This window comes from Lepisosteus oculatus, chromosome 3, assembly GCF_040954835.1.
Source record: "Lepisosteus oculatus isolate fLepOcu1 chromosome 3, fLepOcu1.hap2, whole genome shotgun sequence".
NCBI lineage: Eukaryota > Metazoa > Chordata > Actinopteri > Semionotiformes > Lepisosteidae > Lepisosteus > Lepisosteus oculatus.
The window spans coordinates 42,442,800-42,465,485 of record NC_090698.1 but is presented as its reverse complement, the minus strand read 5'-3'; the positions used below and the strand labels follow the sequence as shown (position 1 = coordinate 42,465,485).

At 36.0% G+C, this 22,686-nt stretch overlaps 1 protein-coding gene across 1 annotated transcript in view; it reads right to left on the bottom strand.

Annotated features, from left to right (window-relative positions):
• ap3b1a (adaptor related protein complex 3 subunit beta 1a) overlaps positions 1–22,686 on the bottom strand; it is a 119,196-nt gene that overhangs the window by 66,599 nt on the left and 29,911 nt on the right. Inside the window, exons 7-15 of the mRNA XM_015365489.2 lie at positions 20,613–20,795; positions 9,104–9,262; positions 7,774–7,871; positions 7,103–7,157; positions 6,340–6,411; positions 5,583–5,645; positions 5,056–5,188; positions 2,032–2,141; positions 1,750–1,926 (exon numbers count right to left, since the gene is read on the bottom strand). Of these exons, the coding sequence (XP_015220975.2) occupies positions 1,750–1,926; positions 2,032–2,141; positions 5,056–5,188; positions 5,583–5,645; positions 6,340–6,411; positions 7,103–7,157; positions 7,774–7,871; positions 9,104–9,262; positions 20,613–20,795 (1,050 nt within the window). The remainder of the gene's footprint in view (positions 1–1,749; positions 1,927–2,031; positions 2,142–5,055; positions 5,189–5,582; positions 5,646–6,339; positions 6,412–7,102; positions 7,158–7,773; positions 7,872–9,103; positions 9,263–20,612; positions 20,796–22,686) is intronic.

Sequence of the window (22,686 nt, the reverse complement as noted above, 5' to 3'; positions counted from 1 at the left end):
GAGTGCTAAGAAGCAAGCATGTGCTAGATTATTAAACTGCTGAAGTGGAAAGAAAGGCATCATTAAAAAATAATCATATATGGCAAAGCCACTGAAGGGTCTACGTGAGGATAATGAATGTAGAAATACAACTAAAAACATGGCCCTCAAAACTTAATCAGAAAAATATGCAGGACATCAAAACATCAAAGGGCATTAGAGGGCTGGCAAAAGTGCTTGTGCAGAGGTGTGTTTTATGAAGAGATACTGTCCCCGGCGTGTGCAATGTAGGCATTCTGATCGTGCTCACTTACTTTACCCTGAATTATGACCCATAAAGTCAGGCCCATGAATCACTGGACTGTATTACTGCAAATTATTTTCAGTGCATTTAGCTGTTACTCCCTCATAGCAGCAAGATGCTGATGCCCTTTGCAAAGCAGGATAAGTGACTTCGCACCATCCTTTCTCCTGTTTATAGCCTCTGCTAATGCTTGTCATTTATTTATGAAGGAAAAATAAAGAGTTATTTGCTCACAGCCACAACTACTGCCCCTCTGTCCTGTTTCACTCCATAGGGTCTACAAAAATGCACTCTACGAAGAATTACGGCTAATGCTCCCCTCATTGAGTAGGTATCAGTTCCATTATAAACTATGGCTACATTTACATTTATTTAAATGAACTTGTACATGAAGCAACCAATGAGATGCAGAACATTAAGGTAAAATTTTATAGGTCTGCATATTTAGCAGAACATTGCCCACATCTATGGCAGTTTCTGAATGGTGCGGCAGGCGAGCTTCTTCACTGCTGTTTAAATATTGAAATTTAACATTCACTGGTCCGTTACAAAGGAGCTAGAGTGGTTGGTGGAAGAGACTTTTTCACCTAAAATTATGATCGGAGTGCCACAGAGCTGCTTTTACTACGGTCCCCAATGGTTCCTTACATCTACAAAAACAACAAATTCCCTTCTTCCCTTTCTTGAAACGAGGAGGGGGATGTGATTTTTTAAAGAAAAACAAGGTTAAACTCAACCAGTTCATCAAACCAGAATTAAATTCTTAAGCTAAGGGCCCATAGAGACATCACCATGATTTTGGGAAAGCTAAAGCTAAAATGTTATCGTGTACAAAATCTGAACAGAAGGCAGATAGGTGGAAAGTATATTCAATAACATATTTCCTAACATCTGAATTTCAATTTATGGTGTTGTTTTTCTAACCCTAACACTGTGTCCTGGTTTGAAGAATGCCATTCGAGAATGACTCATACGCACCTTTCTCTTTCAATCTCGTTACTGTGCAGTGTTTTCATTAACATTTATTTCAATTGCTTTAACTTGGATTACTTCTCTGCTCAACAGAACACTGCATTTAAACAGCCAATACTTTAGGAAGGTCAGATATTTTGTAACTCACTTTGTTGGTATTTCTACAGAACATTAATGAATTCATCCTTGTTAATTGAATTATGTTTTATATACAGACTTGTACTACAAAATGTAGGACATAGTTATCTACAAGGGTTGAGTCACATAGGCTTTCTATTACATAACATTTATCCATATAGTGATCCAAGAAAAAAGAACTGAAGAAAAATTATAAAGAGGAAAACGTCAAGATAATATAGCCAGAAGAACAAATTCCGTCTTGTACTACGTCAAATCTAGGACAAGCTGGTACACAGAACTAACATACAGGCCTATATCTATATAGTTATGTTTAAACAGTCCAGATATACAAAACAGCTTAAATATCCTCTTACCTGTTTAGAGTTTGTAAGATACAGTTTGGCTGCCAAATTCAAAGTCTGCAGCTTTACAATTTCTTCTTCCGATGTGAACGTTTTGGCCATTTTTCTCAAAACATCAGGGGCTATCTTTGGGACTCTTTCACAATACTCTCCCATCAACCAAAGGATACTAGCTCTGGCCATCGGCACCTAACAACGTAGTTGTAAAAGAGTGAGTAGGCACACCTGAACACATTCAGCATATACACAAATACAATAATCTACAATAAAGTGTACTGCATTACACGTACTTACAGTTATTTTGTCAAAAAGTCTGGCCATGTGTTTTATGATCTCGCTGTGCTGTGATGGTTGGGTTTGCAAGAGTTTCTTTATCACCACCACACTTTCTGCCACAACAGTCTCTGTGGAGGGGGAAAAACAGAAGAACCATTTTTTATAGACCTTCTTTCAATATCGTACTGATATGCGGTAACTTTCTTTTGGGATTTCTTTATCATTTCAGTCTTCTCCGTTAGGCTTCCAACATTGCTTCTGTATAAAAGTGCATTATTTCGAGAATTTCCTTTCAGAACGTCTGGGTAGCATTTTCTGGTTCATAAATAACTTGTCCGAAAGCCACATTTTAACAAACACTTTCAAGGCTCTTTGTTAGATCACAATATCCACCTGTGTATTTACTGAATAAAACATGTTCTTGTGATTTTCATTATAACAGTTGTCAGTAATTTTTTAATGGTGAAAATGTTCAAATCCAGTCTTTTACTCTAGTTATCAGTACCTGAAATTATTTTGCAGTGTAAGTTTTATTTTTAAATCCAACATCAAATCAATAAAGGCCTAATATTACATATAACAGAAAAACATATCCAGTCCCAGATTCTCACATGGGTTTTTCCACTGCAGAGACCCCCTTATTTGCAAAGCAACACTGAAAAGTCTAAAAGTAAAACAATGCAAGTGTGAGCAGCCACATCTGTTCCCACACAGCTCAGTATAATAATCCCTCCTAAAAAAAGAATATTTATCTCACTCAAAAGTTATATGTAGAAATAATAAAAGAATCTGAATACAGAAAAAACATTTTATCCCAAACTATCTTTGCAGAGCATGAAGTGTCCATCTACAGAAGTTCACTTTTCTTATTTGTATCTGGAAGTGTATCTATCAGAAACATACTTTAACAATAAAACAGATTCATATTCTGAACAGTGGAAGAGGGGACATGCACTGTACTATGTATATACAAACGTGAATAGGACACACACTGTCTCTTGTATCACCACCACTATTAGCAATACTTTTAAATTTACAAGTTTCATTTTTCTAAAATGAAGGTGCATTTATTTTCTCAGCTGTCATCTATCAAATTGCAGCAGTATGTTAAACACGAAATAACGATGGCGCATAAGATAAAAACACTGCTTCCACTTAAACAGCTAAAAAAAACAGTAAATCATCATCGAAATATGTTGTTAAATATCTTATTTGCACAACAGTATGCTCATTGCTCAGACACTAAAGATTCCCTGGAAAACTCTTATGCCCACATCTAATTTTACCAGGCACAATGGTCTCCTGACCGCCTGCAATGATTTACCAGTAACAGCATGAACACAGAAAAAAAGGCTTTAGCGGTAAACAGCCATTCAATTTCTGACTAATGTCCGTATGCTGCTTTATGTGAAAGATCATTTCAAATGAACAATACCACTCTCCCTGAAATTCTACGAATATCCACAACATCTGACAAAAATAAGCACTATACATGTAAGTCAGTCATTCCAAGAAAATGTCTTTTTAACTTCCTTAAACAATTAACACTTTCTAATGTTTTTAATATTTTGACTTGGAGTATAAAGATGCCACATGCACACTTTTCTTTTCACATAAAAACAAGACAAACAGTAAAAATAATTAATTAAAAAGAAGAGCTAAATTCTGAACTCGCTTTTTATCAAGTTACACTATTAGCCTGCAAATAGCACCCTCTGCAGGTTAACTTATTGTGTTTGTTTATGACAGACTGCCAGTTAACTTTTCATTAGGAGCTGAAATGTAAAACGTAAGATCAAACATTCATTCCTAACAATATTCTGTGTAGGATTCTGGAAGTTGGTCATTTTTAGCCATTAAATGAATCATGCACTCCTGGAACATTTTGTACTGCGATTATATGAAAGCAGTGACTGTACAGTGCACATATCAATTCAGCATTTCATTTTTAAAGGACAATTCTAAGATAAACCTGTTACTGATATGCAGTTAAGGCCTCAGAAAGAACAGTAAAAGCTTTGTAGTGAATGTATTTTGTAACATTACCAGATCTGATCAATTTAGCATCGGAAGCACATCAGGTATCCCTGAGCTTTCCCAAATGTATCAACTTTACCCAATCATCCCAAGTCATAAACCAGTAAAGAGGAGGAATCAAGACCTCTCCTCCTGATAAATTTGTATTTCTTCATCACATAAAATTCTCCAATTTTGCAGCGGTTTGTTTTTTCAGAGGATGCCACATTTGCTCGGCTAAAGACCCTGTAAAGCATCTGATGTCAGACTGAGCTTTACGATGCATGGATGAGCACATTCTGTGAAATCTGAACACAAACAGCTGGCTACTCGTTTTGAAGCAGAAGGAAGAGACTACAACAGGGTGCCTCTTTCAAAAGACTATGCAGCACAAAGGAGAGAACAGCTTGTACTTTAGCATCTCCATCAAGGAAACCTTGTGTTAACGACATTGTTAAAAATATGCAAACTTTTAAAATACTATACATTTGCACAAGTATTACTATATCAAGTTACTTTTGCAAACTATTGTTTTGTAATACTTTTAAACTTCCAAAAATTGCTAGAAAAATATTTCACGGCACAGTGGCACGGTGGCTAGCATTTCTGCCTCATAGAGCTGGGGCCCTGGGTTCAATTCCTAGGGTGCTATCTGTGTGGAGTTTTATTGTTCACCACATGTTTGCATGGGTTTCCTCCTACATTCCAAAGACATACTGGTAAGTTAACTGGCTTCTTAGAAACCCGGCCCAGGTGAGAGTAAGTGTGTCTGTGTGCCCTGAAATGGACTGGCGTCCCATCCATGGTGTATCCTGCCTTGAACCCATTGCTTGCCGGGATAGGCTCCGGCTCCCTCACGATTCTGTAGTGGATAAAGTGTTTAGAAAACAGATGGATGACGTGTCTGTTTTGATAACTACAACCAAGCACATCACGACTGAGAGTAGAACACCATTGTAATAATTCAAAATCACTTTCTAAAATAAAAGGCACTGAAACATACACTATAAATGGGGGTGGACATACCATCTCTGTTAGAAAGCAAGAGCACAAGGCCATTTAAGCACGTGTCGGTCACTTCGGATATGTTTGTCGCACATCTTCCGATGGCCTGGATTGTAGCCGCAGCAAATTGCTTATCTTGACTCTTCACATATGTCTAAGGGAAATAAAAAAAATAAAACACATGAAAAGACCCTTTAAATTCTGCTCATTATTGCCTGGAAGTCTTTATGTGTCCAGCTGTGCTCCGCTAATACTAATTACGATCTATTTTTAAAAAATGTTTCAAGCACAACCCACCAGCAAACTTGTTAAACTCTTCAAAAGACAGTGAGTCAGTTCCTTATTTTCTTTTAAGACTACATTAAAGATTCTGTGAACTGCACAAATGTCATGGACTTTGTTCAATAGGGCACAACATATGTCCACAGTGTCACTTTCCAGACAACTCTTGCAATATGGATTAAAAAAAAAAACACTTGCTGCTCAGAAAGAAAAATGAAAGGTTCCATAAAGGAAAGAAAGAAATCGGTTATATCTGTGTTACTTGCCTGGAACTCCCGCAGGATTGTAGAGATATTTGCTTCATTGGCCAGGTTTGTGAGGATCTCCAGCTGGTTAGGAGAATCACAACATCTGGAGTTTAACATTAATGAGGTAAACATAATACAAAACATTCCACTGCTCACTGCTTTTTACAAGGAACCATGCAACAGAATACTAGATTTCTTAGGAATTCTTGGAATTTTGCAAAATATTTACCTACAAGAATAGCTGATTTTATTACGAAATCATCAGAACACTACAGCTGAACACAGACGGAGGCTAATTAGCTTGTTGTGTGATGTGAAAGGCAACTGGTTACACCAGAGCTAATTAACAATTGATATTACTAAGGAGTGTGTATACTTACCGAACCTATTTTTCCAGGTTTTCATTTGTAATTACTTTTCAGCATATTTAAGCATTTGTTTACCACTTGTATCTTGTGCGTTACAATGGAAAGGTAAACTCAGTTCTGATTTAATATCTCTTAGTTTCAGGCTGCTAGGCCACAAAAATGATTTACTTAGGAAATGGTATGTAGACTTTCTATAGGCACAGTACTGTATGTAAATATTGTGTCCTGTCCTTTTTTGAAGTATCAGATTCTTTAGGCAAGTTCTGACAAGACAAGACAGAGTAAATGTGATAAATCTAGTTTAGAGCTAGGAATATGTTGCACAGATTTTCCTTCTTCCAGGACACAAAAGGCTGATTTTAGAAAAAAAAACATTTCATAATGCAGATTCAGGGAACAAAAATTACCTTCAAGGTCTTAATGTGAGTAGCATCTGTAGATCTCACATAGAAACTTTTAAGATATGGCTCAAACATACCCTGGAAAAACAACACAATAGTGTTATCTAAAACAAGTACAGTAAATAAAACCAACCAAAGAATAACCACCAACAACTGTTGTATTCAACTGAAAATAATTTCTCTCTCCCTTAACTATTTATGACCTGAATTTTTGGTTTTGTGTAAAAAAAAAGTAAGAAGTGCTCATATATTGTATTGTGGGAATGCTTCCTTTGATAGAAATATAACTCGAAAAAGCTGTCATTGTCGTTTATAATTTACAGGCAACAACAAAAAGTCCTGTCAGGTCTCCCTGCACCTGTATTGAATACTCGGATGTTTTTAAGATGTCAAATGATAGTTTTATACATGGTATAAAACTATAAAACATATATATAAACATATACATGTATAAAACATATATGGTGTGCATATATTATTTTACTATATACATAAAAGTATCTGTTTTACACATTTTTCAAGGATCATGAGTGAGACACATTCATAGAATTGAGCTAAAATGACTCTACATCCCAATGAATCACATTTTGCACATTGAAACTCAAACAGCAGTTCTTTTTTTAATTCACACGCAGTCAATAATCATTTTTTTAGTGGCACACATCTCTGTTCAGTGTCCCCCTTGAGTCTGCAGTCTTTTGACATGACATCAGTTAAATTTTAAAAAATCTTGTCAGGCCATAAAGCGTTTAAATACCATAGGTCTTACCTTACGCTGAATAGACATGGTAGCAATATTCTGCAGGACAATATACTGCACTTCCCTTAAAAAACAAGAAGAAACAACAGCATTAAAGCATTAAATGGTCACATACTGCAACACTTGGTGATAACATTCGTTTTGGACAAATGGATCTTAGAATCTATATGGAACATGCTAGAATTTGGGTCACAGAGCTCAAACTATTCCTGGATTGAGAGCTTCTAAAGATTGAGCCATCTGATTAACAGAAAATTATTGCTCACTGACTATAGTGCACAACGTCAGTTGATGCCATGATAAGAAAAGCTTTTATTTTCTACCCTGCAAAGAATACTGTTTATAATTGTTTTTAGACAGCAATAATAAGAGCAACTCTACACTAAAGAAGAATATTATACAGTTTTATACAGTGTTTTTTTCACAACTCAAAGTTCCCTTTAACACTGCTGAATTATATGAAACAACAACACAGGCTTCATTTTAAAAAAGTAAGAAAACTTCTGGGTTCATCTCCCCAAAAGGAGCAATATGTATAAAAGTAAATAAACACTACATTGTTCTAAAAGACAGAAGAGAAGCTGCTGCTATCTTCACCATTTTAGATTAATTACAGTTGTGCTCTACAAGGCTGGGAAGCTTTGATTGACTGAAGTCCACTGCTGCGCTGGTCTGTGTACCTGTGGCTTCGTAGTAATCGCACTAATGACTTGGTGACGATGCTCACTTCAGGCTTAGGGGCCAAGTGCCAATAGAGCTGTGCAACCGCCATCACGACCTTAACATCAGAAACAGGAGGGAAAAGAATCTCAATTTCCTTAAGGACATGAACAAGCGGTTAGAGTCTATGCTAACTCAATAAAATTGTAGCCTGAGTTTTTTTTAAACAAAGTAAAATTAGCTGGAGTTCCAACTTGGAAAAAGACATTAAATGGGGATCTTGCATTCCACTGCTTTCAAAAATCAGAAATCCATTTTATGCTGCATGTTGCTGGCATTTATTTTTTTATTAGGGCAAAGCAAAAGCCAGTACCCAGTGAACAGCAGAAAACGGCAACGTTTTTCCAAATGGACTACGATAAGTTCCTTGGGGTACCTTTCACGAGACTGAAATCTTAGAGAAGAGTTTTCTGAAAGAATATCCATCTTCCTTCCTATTTCACAAGACAACTGTTAAAAAAATCATTTTTAACTGCCTCTTTCCGGAATCAGTATGGGCGAAAAATAAGTCTACATTTTGTAATCACGTGCTGTGATGAATTTAACTTTTACCGTAATACCAAAAAAGATTCCCCGCTCTGAAACAAGACTGTCTTTGTGTAGGCTTATGCACCTCTTTTGGAAGAAAATGGTTACAACATATTTACCATCAAAAGCAGTCGGTCAAACTAGTAAAATCCCCACCAAAAGAAATCATTCACATTCTTAGAAACAACAGAAAAAAATAAATGACTAATGTAGCCTTAATGTAGGAGAACTTTCAAAAGCTTGAGGAAGCTTTATACTGAGATAGCATGACTACATTTGCTGGAGGAAAAAGTAAGCTGTCATGTTTCAGTCAATTTCTCACATAAAACAATTCTTTCTTGTCTTCACTTATTAAATAACACTGACCTTGAAACCCTAGTGAGACTGGAGACAAAAGTGTTATGTGTACATGGTGATACATATAGAACATTAGTTTTATTAGCATAACCTTGATAAAAACAACACTCCTGTGATGAAATGTAGAAGTAGGTAGGGAATGTGCATACTTAGGTGAAGTTACCAAGGCTGCATTTATTCTTCATACCATTCTTCATACCTTCACCAAAGTGTCACTAAAAGTCTGCTACACAGTCTACTGGGCCCTACATTCCGAAACTACGACTTCCTATTGTAGAAGGGAAACCAAAAAAGATAAGATTTTTAAAATTGTAAAATTAGTGTTTTTGAGAACAACATAACTTATCATCCACTATACAAGGCTGTACAAAGATTGCCTGTTAGATGGCTCAAAGGGCGACTCACTGCTGTATTTCTGCTCTGTAACAAAGGTTTAGTGTTTCTGAGAAGCAAACGGTGGTCTGGGTCCATCATATAAGGCTTGGAAGCAGGCGAAGATTTGTCTTTCTTCTCATCATCCGAATCATAAAAGTTTTGTTCGCTGTTCTCTTCAAACAGTGCATCCTGGTAAAAAAAAACACAACCTTTTCAACAACATAATCAAATCTATTTGTGTATGACCAACAAAAAAGTTATGTTTTACTTGTATATTTACAGTGTTCATTACATCTTCAACTACCTGTGCTTAAAATTAGATATGGGAAGAACTTAAGCAGCAAGTCAAAATAATTAAGTCTATAAAGAGACGCAGTTTTATTATCTTTGCAGCTTGCTGAACACATACAGTACATAAAATGGAAACACATTTTACAAGGATTCATCAGAAAAGAGGATACCAGTGGAGAAATTCTGTCCTGAGTTAGTTTTTCATAAGTAAAAACATAAGCACAAATACAAGGGTGATTTCTGATCCTAATATAGAAGACAAGGTTTCACCTCGGACTCCACATCTAGCCTAGCGGCCGGTCCTCAGCTTAAATAAGGAATAAAAAATTATTTTACAAGATTTTGAGTTATGGTTCATTCTCATGCTCTGTTTTTGGATTAATGAGAACCCCACGTCTATGGAGGCATTACTGTGGATTGTCCACTCTCTGCATGAGGCAAGCATTCATGACATGAGCACGTCAGCCAAAAACTAAATGCAAACAGAAAATTTGACATGAGTGGAGCACAAAACATAATAAAAGCCAATATGATTATTTAAAACAATTTTAGAATTGGTTTTAACATTCCAGGAAATGTAGGGCATTTGTGTCTAGACAGTAGCTAGTATGGCACTTGGATGGACACCAGACCTTTGCAGGGCATGCACACACACAGACAAACACACAAACAAGTGCAAAGGTATACTTTAGAGACTTATAATAACCTATACGTGTGTCTTTGGAAGGTGGGGTGAAACCAGAGCACACAGAGAAACACTCATGACCATGCAAGCTCCACACAGACAGCAGCCCAGGCAGTCCAGAATCAGGCCCAGGACGCAAGAGGTATGACTCCCTATCTTTTGTCCAGAATTGCATTCTCTGAAACTGCCTAGTGAAGACCTTCTACATTTCACTGCTTTCTCAATCTGCTGTGAGAAACACTTACTCTGTAAATATGAAAAGATACTGACTATGATAAAGAAATGTAGGACATTTGGAAAATTTCCATCCCTGCACTGTATTTACTAAATTACTATTACTATCCTATATAAGCCCGATACACACAGCTTTTGCAATATTTCATTTCTTTGTATTACAGAAAACAGTTTTCATGCCCACAATTTCATAAACGTACTGACACAGACACTTTAGCTTTAGCATTAGGTTGAATGTAATTCTGCATCAAGAAGAAAATATTTTAATAGAGTTTTACATTATTTCATTCATCAGTCCCAATATCTTCAATATTCAGTTAAGCAATGTAATGACTGCACTATTAAAGACAAGACTGGATTCTTGAAGAAACACTTACCTGCAAGAAAACCATAAAAGTTAAATCAATTAACCAAGTAAAACAACCAATGAACCGTTAAAGAGGAAGCAAATCTAAATAGAATGCAAATAAATGTCAAAAATTACATTTCATATGCAGGAAATTTTGCCCAAGCTCTTTTCAAAAGCTTTTATAAGACCTTTACCGCAAGACAGCACTTTCTTACTTTTATTTTTATTCAAACTCTAAAACCTGCTTTAATGACTTAATACAAAATGCATTTCAAATGACTGTTTTATAGTCCTATGAATCTGCAGCCTCACTAAGTGCATTAGCCAGCCATGGAGATGACAGCAAGCCATCAGTGCTCAGCATAGCAACTGCACTTCAAAAAACTCACACTGGCATAAATAATGTATTAGTACAAAGATGTGAGCCTTCCATAATAACCTGTGTGCGGCTTTCCTGTTTGCCTGTATGAAGCACCCACATAGCTGCTTTCCATAGCTACTCTTTGATCTCATCAGCTGAGTGGATCGCTGGCTTTTAGAACTACCTCCACATTTTTAAGGGTGGAAAAGTCAAGAGCTGAGTCTCCTCCTTTAGTCTTCACACAGTAAATTAACAAGAGTTTTTTTTTTTTAGAATGAACACAATTCACCTTTAAATCCCTTTATAATTCAACTTTGCACCTGTTAACTCGGAGTCTGTATCAGGACAGTACCTTGCTAACAGAAGCCACTGCTGATCGCGGTAAAACTGATGAGAAGCCCGTCATCTCCACGGGATCGATCTATATATGAAATGAACCCGATCAGGAGACTGTGCGTCTATGGGGCTCTCTTGGTAGGGGTTCTTTTGGCAAGTTAATATCTAGTTATCTCAAGACTCAAAACCACGTGCTGTTGTTCCAGTGGCTCTCCTCAGGTGCAGCTCGGCACAGATCAGTGACCTTCAAATCAGCTACCTTGCCCCGAACTCTGCTTTGCAAGCCACTGGATCCTCCAAATGCCCAGAGACAAGGTGTAGTTAAAGAAAATGTGCTTTCAAAAACAGTTGATGCTAAGAAAAAGACAACACGTTGACTTGTACCACTGTCTTCCTTCCCTGGAAAGTAGTAGTAAACTTAAGAACAGAAGAACGATTACAAATGAGAATAGGCTACTTGGCCGATCTAGCCTGTTTGGTAGTCCAGAATCTCATCCAGCCAGTTGTTGAAAGAAGCCAAGATACTGGCTTCAACAGTATGACTGGGCAGTTTGTTCCATACTCCTACAACTCTTTAGTTAAATAAGTACCTGAATTTCTTGGTTTTAAATGCACCTTCTGGTTCGTGTTTCATGGTTCCCATTGGAGAGCCCACTGCGCTGACTTTGTCAGTGCCTTTGGGGATTTTAAAGACTTTTACCAGGTCCCCTTGTAGACTTCCCTGTTAAAGACTATAACATTGCATTGCTATCTTTGTCATGGCTTCTAGACATCAGTATAATCAAGCTGTCATACCTCAGTTAGAAAGAGTACATTAATACATGAATAAATAGATTCATAAATAGGCATTGTTTAAATTGCATACTCCCACCAGCAACAAACCCTCATATAATATTTGCTATCTAGAAGGAGAAAAAAAATGATTTGGCCATTTGTTTTGTTGATTGTTAGCATCTCAGAGGTCCTTTTCTTGTTCTTCTAAAACAGTCAGATGATTTTAAAAAATGAAAATGCAAATATGCATTTTACTGGGCTCTTGAATTTATTAACCTAAAAGGTTTAATTTCCATTTTTTCCTGCATCAGCTTTATTTATAAATGTCGTGCCCTATAAATATCCTGTTATTTTCTTATACTCAAGTACCCTCTTAACAAATCTTCTCATTAATATGTAAATTTAAAGTCAATCGGTCTTCTCCCTGACAGCACTATGAATTCCTAGTGCACTGTGTAATCAGCTTTGACTTGGCATCCACTATTTATCATAAAAGATGTCAGTTTAGAAAAATTATGGGAAATATACTGCAAGTGATGTGACTGCTATCTGGTCGCTTTCCATTTAATTGTTCCTCAAATCACAGATTTATATCCTTAAGGGCTAAATACTGCTCCATAAACAATTCATATTTTACACAAATAAATGAGAAATCCATTCCGCCAGAGGAGACATTATATAGCTTGATGTTGCATTTAGTAAGTCAGAGAAACGGGGGCTATCAGAGCAGCATAAATTAGGTGCTGGTGCAGTATTTACAGCTCTACTAAGGCATTCCATTAAAAACTATCTACAATACAGCAATGGTTCTCATACTCAAGCAAAAGTCCAGCACAAGCCTGGTCACTAAAATGTAAAACATTAAGTTAAACTTCCTTTTTTTCCCCAATTGTCCTTCAAAGATTTTTACTTATTAATACATTTAAGCTAACAGAAGTATTTCTGAAGTATTAAATAACATTTTGAACTGACTCTTCTGCTGTATCAGTGTGTATCGTATACCGATATATCCGTTTCCACTCACAAAATTAACTTTTTAAATCATTTTAACTGGTCTGTGTTTGCTGAATATGATGTTGCATTCAAGTCACACAGATGGTGCTTAGCAGAAAATTAAGTGCTTTTCAAAGAAGGTGTGCAACTATGAAACACCAACCAACCTGAATTATGTTGAATCAAACTTTTTTTTTAATTAACTGCTAAGTTCTTAATTTATTCATCTATCACCATTCTATCCATAACATCTAACAAAGCTGAAGGCAACTACAACGCCGATAATTTGTTGGCTTTTAACATTTTTAGATGTTTAAGATTGAAATGTTTATTTCAAAACCAACACTCACTCCAAAAAGGCAAAGGCAAGGGGATTCTGACAATGCACAATAATTATCACTTAATCATCCACCACATGAATTACTACACTTCAAATTTGTATTTGCTATCCCACCAAAAAAAAGCACTGCTTACATCTTAGATGACTGACTTGCTTTAAAGTTTTGTATCATTCAACTTTTTGAGTATTTAGAAATATGTAAAGGTAAAGTTCTACCTGCTTATAGTAAAGAAAATGCAGCAACACACAGCTGAAAAGGCTGAAATTAACACTTACCAACCCAAGCAAACAAACATACATCACTAAACAAAATATTATATTTAAAACAGGCAATTTTGTTCCAGGGAAAAGCAGAAGCCCAATTAGTAGAATGTACATGGCTTAAAGAGTTCACATGAGCAAAAAGAGCTCAGCTATGTCACCCGGAAACATAGTAGAAGAAAGAAAGTGACTTAAGAGAAAGAAAACAAAAAGAAGCTGTCTGGACACTAATCATTAGGAGATGAATATTGTGGAGTATTCTGTATTAGCCCCCTTTATGTGAGAATAGCAGTGGATCTGATCAGGGGGCACCTTCACTAGTGGCTTCAGGGTTATCACATGTGCACGATGACTTAGGGAACAAGCGGAATATCCTATACATTATTTCTCATTCACTAACAGATGAACTTCACATTGTAGTAAGGAAAGTAAAGAAGACCATAAGAAAGTTTATTAACTTTATTAAGAGAAGACTCATCTAACCTGTTTTATAGTTAATAGTTGATGTGATGATCTCATCCATCCATTTTTTATGCAAACAAGGGGTTTTACCTACTTTCCCCACAACCTCTTTGTGTAAAGAAATGTCTCCTAATTTCAGCTTTAAAGGCACTTCCACATTTGATCATTTGAAGGGGAAAGAACTTAAGAACTAACCAGAAAAATTAGCCAAAGCACAGATACAAAGTTTACTTAGGCAGCAAATAAAAACAACAAATAAAAGCATATGGCTACTAATTTTTCATAGAGGTGGAAAGCAGCAGCATCAAAACAGCCTGAATCCAATTTCAATCGGCAAAGATAAGGCAACCAGGGTGGAGAGGAACATGTTACAAAGTAATATACTGTAACACTTTTGATTTTTGATGACGACAATATTAATGCAGTTACTTTTGGTAGTTATTTGCCAGATTCTCTCCATTGAGTTTAAAATTTATTACATAGAAAGGTTTATTTTCCTTGTGTGTTTGTCTTCTCCCTCTGGTATTTTCTTTTTTCTTAAACCAATTTTACTGTTAAGGACTATCTAAAACTTGACTTCATGTTCCGGGTATTAAGTATTTTCTGTGTGTGCATTTAATATTGAAAAGCTTGTGTAAGTGCAAACTTTCTTTCTATCTCACAATGTGCTACAATGTTTCTAAGGGCAGCCATAGCTGTAGTCAATTTTAGTCCATGAGTCTAATTTAACATCTCTGTTGTTTGAAAATTAACTGATTGAGCAAAACAAAAAAAGTCACATTTGCAGATAAAATATTTTGGAAAAAAGAGGCCAGAAATCCTGTCACATGAGCAAATTTCATGCCTCTGGTTATTGCATTCCACACCATTGGAAAGAGGTTGCAAAGTCATATGTATCCCACCTTGTCGTAATGATGAATGTTTAGCTATAACAGCCCAAAAATATTTACTGCAGCTTGTAATACTTTATAACTTTTAAAAACTGTTTGGCAGAAATGTAATAGCTTAGTTAAATGACTTAGCAGGGGGTTTGTTAAAAGCTAAGAAGCAGAAACAGAATGAAATGTAATGAGTAAGGAACCACACTACTTTTTAAGATAACTAATTTGCATGCTGCTTCATGGTCAGATTGTTCACCATCAAGGGATTGGTCCCCACTGCTATTTTAATTACACTGATTTATTTAAAGACCCAATAAGTTATTACTGTTGGAGTAAGTGCACTTAATAGACAACTATCTGATACGAAGATATGGAAGCAACAACTTCAAGCTAAACTATAAGACTCTACCTTAATGTTCTGCTCAACATCAGTTTTGCAAAGTTGCTCTATTTATTGTTGCTGTTGATGATGCTGAAATCAAGCCCTTCTTGGAAGTTAGAAACCTTAGTTTTACCTATAACTCTATTATCATCTAAACCCATGGTTCTCAAACTATGGTATGCGTACCACTTGTGGTACACGGAGCGCCCCCAGATGGTATGCCAGATGACCCTGGAAATTTGTTGTGTGCACTGAAAAATTGGGACGGGTTTTCATATTTTCTAGTTTAAAAAAATTAGTTTGTGTCAAATACACAGCCTACGTACTACGATACAGTGCGCTACTACAGTATGTAATTCTACACCATTGTATAAGAATGCGTGCTACGAACGAAAGCGGAAAATTGTATTCAAAACACGTTATCTCCAGCAAATAGGGAGGTAGGAGAATTTGCGTGATTTTGGAACAAAGGCAATCTTGTGAGCACAGGAAAGAGTGATAGAAAAATATTTAAGGATTGTTCTAGGTTAATTTGAGAAAAATACACCGAGCGTCTCTGTGTTTCGCTCCCATGGGCATGAAATAAAAACCTTTAACTTCTGATACGGACTCCTGAAACAGAAACGGGAGAAAATGCAAGCTTGCGGTTTGCTAAAGCAGGTAAGCCCCACACTATTTGCGAAGAACTGTTTACCGTTGGCAAAAGAACTGACACGTATTATGTGTGGAGAAAAAGCTGCTAAACAGATCAACCTGCTGCCCCCTCCGAAAGATACAGCCACTCATAGAATTATTGATAATGGCGGATGATGTCAAAAGTATGCTGATAGAGCACGTTAAGACGAGCAGATGCTTTTCAATGAAATTAGATGAGTCTGTAGATGTTGTTGATTTGCCCAGTTTGCTCGTTTATGTTAGACACAAGGTATGCCCCATGTGGACTTTCTGCTCTGTAAGCCGCTACCAACAAGAATTACAGGTGAGCACACATTTCAGCTTCTGAATGAATTTATCGACGAGAATGGCATCGACTGGTAAAATGCGTTGGAGTTTGTACAGACAGTGCTAGTGTGATGACAAGCCGACAGCGGTGTAGTTGCACGAATCAGAGAGGTTGCTCCAGATATGAAGTGGACGCACTGCAGTATCCACCGCGAGGCCTTGGCTGTCAAGTAAATGACTGAGGATTTCAAATCTGTTAGACTCTGTTGTGATTTGTATCAAGGCTCAACCAATGAATTCACATCTGCTTTGCTCGACTAAACAGGCTCACTCCTCTCACTGAAATGGTGCTTTTATTGCTTATTTTTAATTGTTGTTCGTGTTGTCATTCTGTAAAGCGCATTGAGAAGCCACCATTAAAGGCCATATATCAAATAAAGTTTATTATTATTACTATATTATATATGTATGTGAGTGTGTGCACGCACATGCGCTCATGTTGGTCATTGAGATTTTCTAAGAAGATGACTTGTAAGTGGTACTTGGATGGCTTGGTTTGATCAGGGGTGGTACTTGGTCCAAAAAGTTTGAGAACCACTGATCTAAACAGTACGGAACATGATGGGTATCTTTCACGTGTGTAACACTGATTAGTCAAGACGGTGACAGTGAAATACTGACCTACCTTTATTTGGTCAAGATAAGACTACTGTATCACCTTAGTTACTGAGGTATATTCTAAGATAATAATCTTCGGTATGTCCAGAAGGCTGCAGCCTTTCCTCTGTAAACTGCACTGGGCTCTCCAGTTCATTTATAAGATGCTGAATATTCCAGCACAAGATTATTTTAAAGACTAACTACCTGTGCAGGGCCTAGCACATAATCTGAGAACTGATGATTCAGTGATTCTTACGCTGCAAAAAACTAGGCTCCACACATTGAGCAACAGGCCCTTCTTTTCTGCAGCTCCTGGTTCATGAAACTCACTGACGAAATCCATTCAACTTTGAGATTCTCTTCACTGAAGTGTATAACGTTACAGTCCTAGTGGCAGTGCTTTTTTCTCCACATTCCTAGTGCTTCTGTTGTGTATTACATGTGTAACTGTGTACAGAGCTTAAGAGTTTCTTGAAAAATGCTTCTCAGCAAAATAATAATATGACTACAACAATGCTATTTTTCTAAAGTATCAGATAAGTTATGTTTTACAGTAACTTGCCACAGACAAATATCATGAGGTAATTTCAGAAACACCAGAGCTAATTAGACTCAAAAGTGCCTGGGTGCCTTATTAAATTCAAGGCAAGGCACTGGTATTTTATTCTATTTTACATGAAGAAATTGGAACACAGTTGTTTTATCTACATTAAATAATCAGGAATTCAATTAAGTTGTATAACTGTGTATCATATCTTTATTTTGTAATATTGTTATATCTCAGTAAGATTCACTAATAGTCAAGGGAAGGGTCTGGCCTGAGACAAGAACAACATTAACTGTTCTTCATCTGAAACTGAAACCACATAGAGATGCAGTGTTTGTAGAAGGCAGCGAGAAGACAGATTTGAAGTGCAAGACAAAGACAATATTAGGTTTTGCCCCCCCAATACACAAACACACCATCAACATGATTGATACTGGACCAGCACTTTCATTGACTATCATATCTTTTTGGGTTGGCACTTTTTTTCAAAACCTAACAAATGAAATATATGAAACTTTGCAGATAAGGGCTACCAAAGCAAAAGGATCACATAGAATTCAGTTTTCAAATCCTAATAAACTTACTTTTCAAGTTACATTTTTTAAAAAGTAGAGCTAGAGTTATGCAAGTCTGAAGCTCAAGGAATCTTTAATTAAGGAACCTTAAAAGAAAGGTTAATTTAATCAAAACTGTCTAGTTACATATATTTTTTATCACGGTAAGAACACAATTGTTAAGGTTTACATAGCAATCACAGTCTTCTAGTATTAATACTGTGTTCTATTTTTAGAATAAAATATCCATCTTAAGTTAATGCAGGAAAGTTCAAAAACCATGTCACTACTTAGGAGAAATTGCTGTATGCACTTGGTGGCACATCCGTTATTAACCCTCATTTTACTGGGCATCTTAAAAGCTGCTAAAATAAAAAAAAAAACCTGTTAGCAGCAGATGCTATTATCAAAATGAACCCAAGTCTGAACTTCAATATCTAAGTAATTCATACTCTGGAAAATGCTGTCAAAACAAAATTAACATTAACTCTCCTGAGATTTTTTTTATACTTTGCTGTTGTTTTCAAGGTCAGGATTCACTTTAGTTAAATTGACAAAAATGGCTCTGAAATATCTCACCTCCAGCTGCCAGTAACAGCCTTGCAGAAAGAAATCTCACTTTACAAAAAACAAAAATCACTAAAGCACCAGCACCAGACCTAACCAGTATCACCTGGCTTATTTTAGGTTTTCACAGCACTTTTTATTCTCTCTTACCTGTGAATATCCCTGGGTGGCTTTACAAAGAAAAAGAGCAAACAGGTTTAAAATAAAAAAAATATTCCGAAAATACAAATGGATTCAGGTTGAAAAAAAACATTGAAAGAGTACAAAGTCTTGCAGAGCTACAAATCAGGCATTGTATATAAAATAAAACCTGTTGTACATTCATCTACAATCTCTGCTATCAAAAACATACGCAGAAATGACCACCTAAAGGCACAGAAAGACACCTAACAATACCAGTAACAGGTCAATACTATAATTCCTGAAATATTCTGAGGAAAAGTTTAGGTGCCGATGAGGAGGTAACTCAATTTCAACCTGATTATTAAAGCAGAGAAATACACAAAATTCAAACATCTTTGTCATTTTGTATTGCAAAACCCTATCACATCTCTATTCTTATCACATCTCTTACGTAGTGAAAAGAATTCTTCAACCTCACAGGTGCACATGAAACATAAGACAAACAAGAGCTAATTGATTCAAGGGTATCATCCAGCCATTTCATGAAAGATACCAGGGTATCGGCTTCTGGGTAGTGACTATCATATTTCTACACCCTTTGCATAAAGGAAGTATCTCCTGTTCTCTGTTTTAAAAGCACTTCTACATAGTTTCCACTAATGTTGGCTGGTTCATATTTACCTGTTTATTCTTAAGATCATTAGGCTGACTGTCAATGACTGAGGATTTTGAAGCTCTAGATTAGATCCTCTTTTAGTCTTCCTTGTTTAAGACATAAAATGATGATGATAACTCATTCCATTAAGATCTGTAATGTATCTGGTTGCTGTTCTCTAGACTAATACAAGGGCACCAATAGGATTTTTAATAACATGGTGACAATTATATACAAAATTGTACATGAGGTCTTGTACATGAAGTACATTATACAATTTTAACATTTAAGTTCCCTTGATTTAAATTTTGCTTGCTTTTTGTATTGCTTCTCTACACTGTGTAGACAATATAATAATGTATCAACACATGAAAAATGTTTTGACTTTTTCATATGTAGCCTCTTTAAGATCAGATGTTTCCATTCTGTATTAAGCATGTTTTAACTAGCTGGTTTGCTTGCCTGCAATGAAAGTAATCTTCCTTATGTTTTCCTGTCTTGAGTTTTACATTTAATTTGCTGCCTTTACAGTATTTCCTTATCCTATTTCGGCAACGTCTGCAAACTTGACCAGTATACTAACTATTCCAGAATCTAGGTCAAAATCTAGATCTAGATCTGATATTAAGTAGGAAAACCAGTTTTTTTCAGACATTTTGAACTTGCTTCTGACATTCCTACAGATCCTTCCCTGTCCTTGCGAAGAAACTGATGTCTCCCATAAACACCACTTCTAAGCACATACATTTAAATTACAGTATACATAATGCAAAGCATCATAATTACCATAAATATTAAAAATATAATTAGCATATGCATTTAATAATCTATAACACACACAATAATGTACCTTTAGAAGGTTTGTGCTGTTCTGAGGCTCTTGATTCCTCTAGGTTTAGTTCCTGAACCTGAAACCTCTTTCTGATATGTCCCTCTTCTATCTTTCCTGTTTTTTTGGCACAGTCTGTATCCACCAATCCTGTATTCATCGCCATCGTTTCCAGTCATCTGTGTCACTATGATTCCTCACTACCCTAATTGCAGACTAATGTGGTAACTTTGCTTATTATGTCTAATACTCCCTGCATTTTGGTACAAGGCATTATCACAATTAGGTACATTTAAAGGAATAAAAGACTCACCTCCTTCCAGGGACTAAGGAACTGTGTGCGGGCGTATCTGGTCAACACGTTGATGATGACAACCTGGCCCCACTCTTCCACATCCACTAGGAGGTTGCAGAGCTTACGGAAGTTCTTGTGAATCAGATCGATTCGATCGGGACACACTTCTTCAAAAGCCATCACAACACTTCCAGCGACCAGCTTATTAAAAAAATGAAAATGCATATAAAGATTGTTTACAAAAAAATGCACAGTGGCTCTCATAGCTATTTGAATACAGTATATTTTGAAATGGCTTTCAACAACCATGTTAAGACTCCAGTGAGGCATGTAAAAAAAAACGTTTCTTTTAGATATTTATGCATTTAACTACGTGATCTACGTGAAGACGACTAAAAATCGACTAACATTTTATTAATAGCTTTCATATGACTAATCCACTTAGTCAATATAAGTTTGATTTCACAACTGGTTGTCATTTGTTCCTTTGCCTTGTCATACGTTACTCTTCTGAACACTCTGAATGATCAAGTGATTTCATGGAGTCACAAATCATGATAATGAGAATGCAGGTATATTTGAATGGAAAAAGGTAAAGACTTTATGTTCTAATGATGGGTGGTGGATGCTTGAATTAAACATAATTGACTTATCATTACTTCCTCACGAAAATTCTTACTCACTCAGATATACTAAGTACTGTATACTCTTGTTATCGACAGCACAATGATCACTTTCTTAGAAATGTATAAATTAAAGATGTGAACTAGAGACATGAAAGAAATCACATTTTTCAAAGTTTAAAGTACTTACAGTACCAGTCACTCTGTATCAGTATTAATACCTGAAAATCTAAATACATTCAGTTTCAGTGTAAAAAGACTTCGTACTACTAAATTACTTTTTAAAAGATGCCTTTTCCATTTTTAAAGGCGTAAGATTAAATGTACTGTCAGGGTATAATTGATTAAATTACCATTTACAGTTTGCGCAAGAAAGGGATGTGAAGAAAAACAAACTGGCTTCTTTCTTTAACCTCATTAGCAGAAGGCAAGGTCCATAAAGTAACAGGAAAATACAAATCATAAATACCATAATTACCTTTAATCATATAGCCTAATTATTCTGACTGCATAATCACCTCTTTTTGGAGGTATAATTTACTGGTACTTCACCAATCTTATCTGAAAGTTAAATACCAAGACAACACTATTTTACATACTAATGTCATTGTAATAATGGACATTGAACATTTGCTTTTTCCATGCTCGGTTTTTAATGTTACTTCAGACCTGCTTTTAAGCCTCAAGCGACAGAAGGACTGATTTACTGGAAAAAAAACTCCCTTTGCAAGAATGACAATTTAGGAAAATGTTCAAATGCTATGAAGTTTGCATTTTTGGTTATTTTATGGGCACTGACTGACATTAGGTTTATTAATATGCAACACACATTACACTTAGAAGGAAGAAGCCTGGAATATAGTTTCCTTATTATAATAGACTAGCTTCTAGCCGTATGGGGATTTTATGCATTACCTATCAGCATAAACGTGAGCTTGCATTTATTGACTCCAGTCCTGTTGGTCTTCTGGTACCTGCTGGGCCCAGCAAGACCACTAATCATTCACAAATCCTGCAATTTTGGAATAAACAATGACAGCACAACAAGTACAACTAAAAAAAAAAAAAAAAAAAAACTTTCCAAAGCACTTCCAACCTTTAGCCAGAAATCGACTGCATAAGCTTAGCACTTTACACAGAACGTCAGAAAGCAAAGCTACACCCCAGCCATTTAGATAAGTTTTTTTTAATTCAGGAACAAATACAATAGGATGCTCATGAAAAAAGCTTGCTAGAGAAATGTAAAATAAGATATAAGTGGGATGGTAACTGATTTTAAAGTGTATACAAAAATACAGCAATAATATGAGGTGAGTAAATACCCTCATAAAACCTGTCAAGTAACACAACCTATCTGTTGGAAACCTTAAAACACAGCAAAAACCGGTTCACATAATGTTCAATGTAACATAAGCTATGAAGCCTGAAGCTTTTAAAATGGTTATCAGGCTAGTTCACAAAAGTGTTGG